The sequence below is a fragment of the Carcharodon carcharias genome, chromosome 19 (assembly GCF_017639515.1).
Source record: "Carcharodon carcharias isolate sCarCar2 chromosome 19, sCarCar2.pri, whole genome shotgun sequence".
Taxonomy (NCBI): domain Eukaryota; kingdom Metazoa; phylum Chordata; class Chondrichthyes; order Lamniformes; family Lamnidae; genus Carcharodon; species Carcharodon carcharias.
Genome location: NC_054485.1, coordinates 78,797,745 through 78,809,966, shown reverse-complemented (window position 1 = coordinate 78,809,966; position 12,222 = coordinate 78,797,745). Strand labels below are relative to the sequence as shown.

The 12,222-nt window shown below is 42.2% G+C and overlaps 1 protein-coding gene across 1 annotated transcript; it reads left to right on the top strand.

Annotated features, from left to right (window-relative positions):
- The first annotated feature begins 1,901 nt into the window (after positions 1–1,901).
- LOC121291245 (interferon-induced very large GTPase 1-like) lies at positions 1,902–6,836 on the top strand. The gene is given in 5 exon segments (XM_041212319.1): positions 1,902–2,232; positions 2,235–2,713; positions 2,715–2,966; positions 3,128–4,176; positions 4,178–6,836. Coding segments are annotated over 5 exon segments (4,770 nt in total).
- Positions 6,837–12,222: the final 5,386 nt, after the last annotated feature.

Sequence of the window (12,222 nt, the reverse complement as noted above, 5' to 3'; positions counted from 1 at the left end):
GAGTGCCAGTGAGCAGGCTATTGCTGAATAAGTGCCACATGATAACACTGTTGATGACACTTTCCATCACTTTGCTGGTAATTGAGAGTAGATCGACGGAGTGGTAATTAGCCAGGTGGTATTTGACCTGTTTTTTTGTGGAAGGGACTAAACAGGCCATTTTCCACATTGTCAAGTAGATGCCAGTTTTGTAGCTATACTGGAACAGCTTGGCTAGGGACATGGCTGGCTCTGGAGCGCAAGTCTTCAGTACTATTGACAGAATGTTGTCAGGGCCGATAGACTCTGAAGCATCCAGTACTTTCAGCTGTTTCCTGATATCACGTGTTTGATTCGAATTTGCTGAAGACTGACAATGTGATGGGGACTGTGCTGGGGACCTCAGAAGGAGGCCAAAATGGATCATCTGCTCAGCACAAGATTGTAGAAAATGCTTCAGCCTTATCTTTTGAACTGATGTGCTGGGCTCCTCCATCGTTGAGGATGGGAATATTTGTAGAGCCTCCTCCTCCTCCAGTGAATTTTTTAATTGTCCACCACCATTCATGACTGGATGTGGCAGGACTGCAGAGCTTAGATCTGATCTGTTATTTGTGGGATCGCTTAGCTCTGTCTATCTCATGCTGCTTCTGTAATTTGGCATGCAAGTAGTCCTGTGTTGAAGCTTCACTAGGTTGACACCTCATTGTTAGATATGCCTGTTGCTCCTGGCCTGCCCTCCTGCACTCCTTATTGAACCAAGGTTGATGGTAATGGTAGAGTGGGGGATATGCTGGGCCATGAAGTTAGAAATTGTGGCTGAATACAATTCTGCTGCTGCTGATGCTCACAGCACTTCATGGGTGCCCAGTTTTGAGAGACTAGATCTGTTTGAAATGTATCCCATTTAGCAGGGTGGCAGTGACACACAACTCCATGGAGGGTATCCTCAATGTAAAGACAGGGCTTTGTCTCTTGCAAGGACTGTTCAGTGGTCACTCCTACCAATACTGTCATGAACAGATGCATCTGCGACAGGTAGGTTGTTGAGGATGAGGTTAAGCAGGTTTTTCCCTCCTGTTGTTTCCCTCATCACCTGCTAAAAACCCAGTCTAGCAGCTATGTCCTTTAGGACTCAGCCAACTCGATCAGTAGTGGTGCTACCACGCCACTCTTGGATATTGAAGCCCCTCACCCAGATTACATTCTGCACCCTTGTCACCCTCAGTACTTCTTCCAAGTGATTTTCAACATGGAGGAGTACTGATTCATCAGCTGAGGGGGAACAGTAGGTGGTAACCAGCAGGAGGCTTCCTTACTCATGATGACCTGATGCCATGAGACTTCATGGGGTCCAATGTCAATGTTAAGGACTCACTGGGCAACTCCCTCCCAATTGTATACCACTGTGCCGCCACCTCTGGTGGATCTGTCCTGTCGATGGGACAGGAAATACCCAGGGATGGTGATATTTGAGTCAGGAGTTCAAGGAGCTTGGAGGTCACAGGGGGGTTACTGGGATGAGACGAGACCAAAGATTTGGTGTTGGGGATCTTGAGATTGGGAGATTAACTGGAATGTCCCAAGTCTGGAAAATGGGAATATCTTACTTTATAGACCAGTGTTGTCACATTTTGGTTGGTATCATATAGTTAAAAAGAATTCACAAATAAAGGTCCTTCCCATCGTTCATAGAAACAGATAAAGCAAGAAACACATAGCGATCATTCCGTATGATTGCTGGGAAAGGATATCAAACCAGTGAAATTGAAGTTTTCTAAAATTCTGTTTCAATTACTGGTTGATTAATGTCCACAGTTAAACTTTACTCAAATATTGTGTAGTTTATATGTTTAACATTTTCATCAGTTTCAGTGCAACAATTTCTGAAGACAGACAACACTTTCCATCACCCAGGAACCATGGTTGATAATGTGGAACTGGAGCCAACTGAAGCACAGCTACAGCTCAAAACGGAGCCTCTTCAGGGAAGATTACAACCTGGAACTCATGACACACTGGAAGGTAACAGAACCACAACTGAACAAGAACAGAATTCAATCCAAACAGACACTTCAATTCCTGTGAACCACACCTCTGATGTAAATACAGTAAAACAGAGACCAGGTGACAATATTGCAGAACTCCTAATTGAATTGGGATTAGAAAGCAAGAAGTTGTCCCTGAGTGATGTGCTCAACATAAGTATAGAAACAATTCAAAATAAGTCACCCAATTCCCCTCAGGATATTCCGGGGTTTTTCTCCAGAATTTAATGATGGTCAATTCAGAGGCAAGAAACTTGAAATACAAACCAACTCAGACACAAAATCAATCAAGATCAGATAATTTAGATTTTCTTTCTCTGGATGAAACCCCTAAAGGTTTATACCATCCTTTGGATATCATTGTGTCTATCTTCCTGTGTGCTGACCCATTCCTCCAGCAGGAGCTGATGTTAAAGATGTCCCTGTGCCAGTTTGCATTGCCACTATTACTGCCTACTAGTAACAAGGGCTGCACCTTCCTATTGCGGGCTCTGCATTGCATTGTGAAGAAGTGGCACCCACTTTCACTCCGAGCTAGCACGGGATTTAAGGAGGCAAACATGGCAACAATCAGCATTCCGATCTTTTCCTTTATTCGACTCGGTTCCTGTTCCATTTCCAAATCTATGATCCTAAATGAAGTCCTCAGTCCCACCCAGCAACATCACAATTTCTTCTTCCATTCTTGATATGGAGTGTGGCAATTTACCCCGCAAGATTTCTGATGGCCTTGTCGAGTTGTGCTGGTACCTGCCCTGTGGGAGTGAGGAATTGAATCTTTTCTCGGAACCAATGGCTATATTAAATCTTCGAGGTGATGCTGAAGAATTCCAGACACAAGCACAATTTCTGGCAAACATCTCTTCAGCTGTTTTCATTTTGATTAATAATGTTGACAGTGGTTTAAGCCAGAGCCTTAAGTCCATCGTCCAGACTTCAGTAAGTACATTCATAGTGCTTACTGGGAGCAGTGTGAGCAATGAGACTATAGAATACTTAAAGGACTTCATTACTTTCTCAGAATTTCAAGAGAATCATATTTTATCATGTGGAACTAGCAACAACACAAAATTTACTGAGACACTGCGATCCAAATTGAGAACAGCCCTGGAAATAGCCCATCAACAGAAGATAGTCAGGGCCCCAGGAGTCTGGAGGAATTGGCAGTAATTTCAAGGGGCATGAGAATTGAAACAGATGAGGATGACAAGCTGTGTTCACAAGGCAAAGCAAGATCTGAAAACATTTATAATGGTATCAGAGGAGAGGCCATTAGTGAATACAAATTGGAAAATATGACTTTTCAGAGTTTCACTTGGCAACAGATTTCCAAAAAAGAAAGAGAACAATGTCGTCCAAAACAGCAAGCAGAGAGGTCCACACAAAAATATTGTTACGCCCTTGAAGAAGAGAAGAGAAAACTTCGAAATGAGCAACAAGAGAAAGGTATATCAGCTGATATGAAAACATTCATCACAGCTCTAAAAGATAGGGATGAGAGGAAATATTTCCTGCAATGGATGAAATTCGGGTTGGATTCCAGATCAAGAGACACTCTCTCTGTTTTACGTGAAAAATACAAAGCTCTGTCTGAGATGATAAAGCAGAAAGCCTCTACAACCAACAACAAATGGTTACAGGAATTAGACCAACAGATAACTGACAGCTCCCTTGGACTCGAACATTTCATGAGAGAATCCATGCTGATCTATGAAACATTGATAAACCAGAATAATTGGAACTTGGTTCAAGAGTTACCCCATATTGCTGCTGATCTGATGTTGGATGGGTTCCCTCTGGAGCTCATCAATGGAGATGTTTTCAACATCCCTTTACAGTGGGTCACTGATGTACTGAAGGCCGTTGAACACAGGATTGGCAAAGGGACCCGTGTGTTTGTGCTGACAGTGCTGGGTGTGCAGAGCACAGGCAAGTCCACACTTCTCAACACCATGTTTGGTTTGCAGTTTGCTGTGAGCAGTGGCCGGTGTACCCGTGGGGCCTTCATGCAGCTCATTAAGATTACAGGAGATCTACAGACTGAGCTGGGCTGTGGGTACATCATGGTGATCGATACTGAAGGGCTGAAAGCACCAGAACTCTCGAACATTGACGGCAACTATGAACATGACAATGAGCTCGCTACCTTGGTTAAGTGATGTAACATTGATAAACATGGCCATGGAAAACTCCACCAAGATGAAGGATGTGCTGCAGATAGTGGTCCATGCATTTATACGAATAAGAGAAGTGGGGAAAAGGCCGGTTTGTCACTTTATCCATCAGAATGTGAGCCATGTGTCTGCTCATGATCAGAATATCCGAGGCCACAATCATCCGCTGGAGCAGCTGGATGAGTTGACACAAACAGCAGCTAAAATGGAGAAACAAGACTGCCGGTTCACCAAGTTCTCAGATGTGTTGGAGTACGATGCAATGGAGAATAACTGGAATATTCCAGGCCTATGGCATGGGAATCCACCCATGGCAGCTGTTAATACTGGCTACAGTCACAAGGTGTTTGAGCTGAAGAAAAGGCTTTTTGAGAATCTGAAAGAGAAGAAAAATAAAGGGAGAATGTCAACCATCTCTGAGTTTATCGAATGGACTGAATCTCTGTGGAAGGCAGTGAAATATGAAAATTTCATTTTCAGTTTCTGGAACAGTTTGGTAGCTGAAGCTTACAAGGAATTTTCTGTCAAATGCTCCGATCTGGAGTGGAAACTGAGGAAAGAGATACATTACTTCCTAGAAAGGGCACAGAACAGAATTTTTAATACAAAACAGGATCCAGAAAGAGAATCTCAAAGACTGAAAAGAGAACTGGTTGTATTTCTCAGTGAAAAGAAAGAAAAAGCTCTCCAACAATTGAAAGAATATTATTCCACCGTCAGTAACTCAAACCTTGTTGAAAAATACAGGAACGATTTTGTATGCAGCATCAACTCTTTGATCATTGATCGTGGGTTGTATGTGGACAGAAAATGTAACGAGGTAGTGCAGAGAAGAAGTGCTATGCAAGAGTTGAATGATATTAAAGACAAGTATCAGAGTCAGATTGAAGAGCAGGTTAATGAACTTCTTCAAAGGTATCAGCAAGAAAATAGGAAAATGAATGAAACACAACTGCAGAAAGTGTTTGAGAATATGTGGCAAGTGACAATTCCAAAATTGAAACATTTACCACTACCTGGAGCCAATATTATAGAAGATATGGAAACAAGTCTACACCAGAATATGCCTGCGGACACAAAGCTCCTTAACCAGCAACTTTACAAGAAAACCCTGCCTGAACTGAGTGATGAAAAATTCAAAGTCAGGCACAGTCATGTTGCCCTGTGCACAATTAATTACAATTTTTTAAATAAACTTTTCATTCCAAAACTGAAAGAAACAGACATTAAAAGAGCCCAGCAGCTGGCAGATCAGTGGGCGAGGGAGTGTACACAGTTTGTGAAGCAGACAGCAGACCAAGAACAGGATTATGATTCCAACCATTGCAGAGAACTCCTGAAAATAATTGATGAGAAAATCCAGAAGAACCAGGATCAGACATTCTCATTTAATCAAAATTTCAGAGTGGATTTTAAGCTTTTTGTTTGTGGATTTGCAGTTACAAAATATAAAGAAAAGCAAGAAAGGTTCCTGAAGAGCAGTGATCCTCTGGAGCAGTTACAAAAAGCGAAAGCAAATTACTACCAAAACTTTAAAGATGTCTACCAGGAGAAAGATCAAACCAAACAGAGAGCAGAACTGTTCTATGAAAATTGCCTGGTCCCAGCCATAATCCAAGCTGTTGATATCAAACTGGGATTAGAAATTGTTCAGCACATGAGGCTCCACGGCAAAGGTGGGAAATTCTTGTACAGGAAAAATTTCCAAGTGGCTCTGATGCTCCATTTGAAGAAGAGAGACAGTTTTGATGAGTATTACCGTTATATAAAACACACCGTGTCATTCGAAAAAGACTGGCTGAAAGAACAAGTTGTACAACACTGTGCAGCCACAGGTGATGAACGAATTCCTCTGCTGTGCGCTCTTGCACTGGATATTCTGCATGGGATTATCAATCGGGTGAGGAAAGCTCTCAAGGAAATACCCCCAATTAACAAGAAATCAGTGGAAGGTATCATTCAGGTATTTAAAGAGAAACTGAGCAATGAAATACAGATACTACAAGAGACATTGGGACCTGTTACTTTTAAATCTGAACAGATTAATCTTCAGAACTTCAAACAAGAAATTGAAAGTTTTATCAATACAAATGATCTGACTGAAAGGGTTAAAGATTGGGGGAATGATATTTCTAGGAAAATCACTGCTCTCCCCATAGATCCATCCAGTGAATTGTACACAATGTTATGTGGCTGTGGGGAGCAGTGTCCATTCTGTGGTGTCCTGTGTGATTGTACAAACAGGGAGCACTCACAGCACAGTGCTATATATCACTGGAGCAGAGGGCTGAACGGATACAGAAACATCGTTACTGATACACTAATATCAAGTAATTGTACAACGGAAGTTGCCGGCGATGCTACTTTCATGAATAAAGACACTGAGTGGAAACTGTTTCCTTACAAAAACTACAGAGATATCAATGACCAGTACAATCGCTGGAACATTCCTGCCGATACCAGCATCGAAACATCGGCCTTTTGGAAATGGGTTTACTACAAATATGAAAGAGAATTCGCTGATAAATATTCAACAAAACCAGCAGATGACATTTCTAATTGGGATTTACCCTGGGATCAGATTGAAAAAGACATTGAAGAAAAATACAAGGTGAAGATTAAGGAGTTCAATTAATTTGTTAGTTTCAAAGACAGAAACCAAGAAACTCCCTCACTTTCCTCACTCTTCCCACTCTGAGCACCTTGCAGCCCTACCACCCCGCCCTCCCTCCCATTTAAAGTTCCCGTCCGCGGGTTTCTATCACTCTTATCCTCCCGCTCCTACTTGGGGAACCTGGTCACAAAACTCTTTAAGTTCTGCCACCCGCTTTCCGCTCCCTTCTACTCCAAGCAACTGCCTACAGGTGTCTGCTAGCCCTAAATTCCCACCTTCCAGTTCCCTGCTCCCAGCACCTGCTCACAAGACTCTGTCAGCCTCAGCGGCCTCCTTTTTCTCCAAGCATCTGCCCTCGAGGCTATGCTGGTTTCCAGAATGGTATCCCTCAGGTCAAATCCTGTTATTCCAGCTAGGTTATGGTGTGGGAGTAAGAGCAGCGCCAAGGAATTTTCCAATCTATTTAATAGGTTTGAAGGAGTTGCTCTAACAGAGGCTTTATACACCAAAATTTGCTGCCACTGTTGAGCAGGTAGGTAAACTGTAAATCTCCCCAATAAAAATGTCTAAAAGGATCTCAATCTGAAATGTTGAGCCATATTTTCTCATTCCAAACGCCGACTGGCCTGTTGTATATCAGTATAATTATCTATTTTTATCTCTGTTTTAGTTTAGAGTTAGGTATAGAGTTTAATCATTCTGTCAATATCAAAAAGAAATCAGTAACGAACTTCCGAACAAGGAGTAACTGTAACAGATTTCTAATGCTGTAAAAGAGAGGTGAAACATTACATTAAAATTTGTACTAGGCTATTTCTCCAGTTATATGCTATAATTTTGTTGTTTCATATGTTTTCTCCAAATAATGAAATAGTAGGTGACAAACAAAGTTGCTTGTGTTCAATTATTGGACAATAATTGCGATTCCTGGCAATGTTTTCATGTTTGTTGAGATTTTAAATCATAGCATATAACAATACTGTCTAAGATTTTATTCTGAAATTCTTATTGAAATTTTAATTCCTCAGTAAACAAATCTATGAATTCTGTTCAAGAGTGTCGGAATTTAGTTGAATTTTCTATAAAGTTTCAAGTGCTTATACATTCCGTTAGTTGGCTGTACTTTATCAAGTGATTTGCTTTGAAGCCATATAAACATTAACCAGCTATTATCTGCTCATCAACAAAACAAATGGTTGAATTCAGCTCAGTGTCATCTTTAATAACAATTAAATACCTGAACAGAGCTGCGCAGAGCGGACTTTACCAAGCAAATTGTAATATTTTACTACCGTGTTTGATATGGTTTTACGCTAATATTTTCCTCATGACAAAGATCATTCCATTAGTGACCCTCCCAATCACTACAAATCAAGGTGTGACTGTAAACCCATAATATTTGGGAATGTATTATGACTCAGATACTGAATAGAACCCCTCATTTAATCTTCAACATTTTTTTAGCAGACCCTGGACTTTAAAAAATGGTGGAATATATAAGCATTCAGACAGCAGTTTGGATTATAAATTGTCAAGCAAATTTATCAAGTATAACAACTTACATTTCAGCATCTCTTCATGATTCACATATTTCCCTTAAGATTTGTTAAAAAATAAATTGGTTATCACTAAAAGTTGCTGAACAATTCAATGTATAAACAGGGAATGAAAAATTTTAAGAAGAGTTGATCATAATAGATAGTGAAAAACCACCATTTGGTGGCAGAGAGGAGTTGTAGCCACTTTGCATTAGTCTGTATTATAGTTAAACTGGAATGTGAGGGAATCCAGAACTTGGGGCCATAAATATAAGAAAGCGTGACAATTCACGTGTTTAGATGGGAAGGCCCGTGATTACAAAGCCATTTGAAATGGGGTCCTTCAACCAAAAAACAAGTCTGAGAACGACAGCTCGAATATCCTTAGCCTTTGAAAAGTGGTTTATGATCAAATTGGATGATGGTTTGTGCTATGAACTGTGAAATAAATTTAATGAGAACAACACAACTTACATTTATACAGAGTTTTCAACTTAGAAAAACTCACAACGTGCTTCACAGAGGAGCAATGCAACACTGAACCAAAGGAGACAAGACCAAAAGCTTAGTTAAGGACTGTGTTTTGAAGATAATGGGGTCATCCACAGACCACCTAATAACGGAAAATATATACAAATGAAGGAAATAAGCTAGGCAATAAGGAGTAATCTAGGATAATGGCCCAGGGACCTGGGTTCGAATCTCACCATGGTATAAGATGACATTTGAATTCAATAAAAATCCGACCATGTCAATTGTTGTCAAAACCCATCCTTTAGCGAAGGAAATCTGTGATCCTTACCTGGTCTAGCCTGCAATATGGTTGACTCCGAAATGGCCTAGCAAGACGCTCAGTTATATATCATTGAACTCTATTCCCTTATCCCCTATGTCTTCTGACCAATTAATATACTGCAGTTGAAATTTTTGTTCTATGTTTTTTTATTCATTCATGGGAGGTAGGCATTAATCCCAACCCTAATTACCCTTGAGAAGGTGGAGGTGAGCTGCTTCCTTGAAACCCTGCAGTCTATGTGGCGTAGGGTGATCCAGGATTTTCACCCAGCAATAGTGAAGGAACAGCGATATACTTCCAAATCAGGATGGTGACTGGCTTGGAGGGGAAGTCCAGATGGTGGTGTTCCCAAGTGTCTGCCACCATTGCCCTTCTCGATGGTAGCAGTCATGGGTTTGGAAGGTGCTGTTGAAGGAGCCTTGGTGAGTTCCTGCAGTACATCTTGTAGATGGTACACATTGCTGCCACTGAGCATCGGCGGTAGAGGGAGTGAATGTCTGTGTATGGGGTGCCAATCAAACAGGCTGCTTTGTCCAGGATGGTGTCAAAATTCTTGGGTGTTGTTGGACCTTCACTTATCCAGGCAAGTGGGGAGTATTCCATCACACTCCAACTTGTGCCTTGTAGATGATGGATGGGCTTTGGAGAGTCAGGAGGTGAGTTACTTGCTGCCGGATTGCTAGTCTCTGGCCTGCTCTTGTAGCCACAATATCTATATGGGTAATCCAGTTCAGTTTCTGGTCAATGTTAACCCCTAGTTGATAGTGGGGGATTCAGTGATGGTAATGCCATTGAATGTCAAGGGGTGATGAGTAGATTCTCTCTTGTTGGAGATGGTCATTTCCTGGCAATGCCTGGCAGATGGAATATAGTGTGGAAAAATGTGATGTAATGCACTTTGGCAGGAAGAATAGAGGAGCTGAATATTACTGAAATGGAGAAAAACTGAAGAAAGGTGCAGCACAGAGGGATTTGGGAGTCCTCATGCATGAATCACAAAAAGCTAACATACAAGTTCAGCAGGTAAGGCAAATGGAATGTTGGCCTTTATTTCAAAGAGAATGGAGTATAAAAATAGGGAAGTCTTGCTAAAACTATACAAGGCACCAGTTAGACCACACCTAGAATACTTTGAACAGTTTTGCCCCTTGTATCTAAGGAAAGATATACTGACATTGGAGGCAGTCCAGAGAAGGTTCACTAGGTTGATCCCTGGGATGGGGGCTTTTCTTATGAGGAGGGTTTGAGTTGGTTTGGCCTGTACTCATTAGAGTTTAGAAGAGTGAGAGGTGACCTTATTGAAACATATAAGATTCTTAGGCTAGATGCTGGATAGATGCTGAGGGGTTGTTTTCCCTTTCTGGGAGAGTCTCGGTCCAGGCAGCATAATCTCAGAGTAAGGGGGCGCCATTTAAAACAGAGATGAGGAGGAATTTCTTCTCTCAGAGGGTAGTCAATCTGTGGAATTCTTTTCCGCAGAGGGCTGTAGAGGCTGGATTATTGAGTTATCCAAGGCTGAGGTAGACTGGTTTTTAATCAGTAAGGAAATCAAGGGTTATGGGGAAAAGGCAGGAAAATGGAGTTGAGGATTAACAGATCAGCCATGATCTCATTGAATGGTGGAGTACACTTGATGGGCCGAATGGCCTACTTTTGCTCCAACGTCTTATGGTCTTAGGTTTACTGATGACCAAGAGTAGACTGATGGGGAAGTAATTAGCTGGGTTGGATTTGTCCTGCTTTTCGTGTACAGGACATACCTGGGTAATTTTCCACATTACCAGGTAGATGCCAGTGTCGTAGCTGTACTGGAACAGCTTGGCTTGGGGTGTGACAAGTTCTGGAGCACAAGTCTTCAGTACTATTGCCCGGCTGTTGTCAGGGCCCATAGCCTTTGCATTGTGCAGTGTTTTCAGCCGTTTCTTGATATCATGTGGAGTGAATTGAATTGACTGAAGGCTGGCATCTGGGATGCTGATAGCATCCAGAGGAGGCCAAGATGGATCATCCACTTGGCATCACTGGCTGAAGATTAATGCTTCAGCCTTATCTTTCACACTAATGTGCTGGGCTCCCCCATCATTGAGGATGGGGATATTTGTGTAGCCTTGTCCACCAGTGAGTTGTTTAATTGTCAACACCATTCACAACTGGATGTGGCTTGGACTGCAGAGCTTAGATCTGATCTGTTGGCTGTAGAATCACTTAGCTTTGTCTATCACTTGCTGCTTCTGCTTATGTTGTTTGGTCGGCAAGTAGTTCTATGTTATAGCTTCACCAGGTTGATACCTGATTGTTAGGTGTGCCTGCTGCTGCTCCTGGCATGTCCTCCTGCATTCTTCATTGAACCAGGGTTGATCCTCTGGCTTGGTGGATATGGTAGAGTTGGGGATATGCCAAGCCATGATGTTACAGACTGTGTTTGAGTACAATTCTGCCTCATGGATGTCCAGTCTTGAGTTGCTGGATCTGTTCGAAATCTATACCATTTAGTATGGTGGTAGTGCCACACAACACGATTATGTTGTGAAGACAGGTCTTCATCTCCACAAGGACTGTGCGATGGTCATTCCTACCGATACTGTGATGGGCAGATATATCTGCGACAAGCAGGTTGGTGCAGGTGAAGTCAAGTGTGTTTTTCCCTCTTGTTGGCTCCTTCACCACCTGCTGCAGACCCAGTCCAGCAGCTATGTCCTTTAGAACTTGGCCAGCTCGATCAGTGTTGGTGCTACCAAGCCACTCATGGCAATGGACATTGAAGTCCTCTACCCAGAGTACATCCTGCACCCTTGCCACTCTCAGTGCTTCCTCCAAGTGGTGTTCAACATGGCGGAGGACTGATTCATCGGCTGAGTTGGGGGGTGCAGGGAGAGGTGGTATTGGTAATCAGCAGGAGATTTCCTTGCTCATGTTTGACCTGATGCCAGAGTCGATGTTGAGGACTCCCAGGGAAACTCCCTCCAAAATGTATACCACTGTACTGCCACCTCTGCTGGGTCAGTCTTGCCAGTGGGATAGGACATACCTAGGGATGATGATGGTGATATCTGGGAAAATTCCTTAACTATGA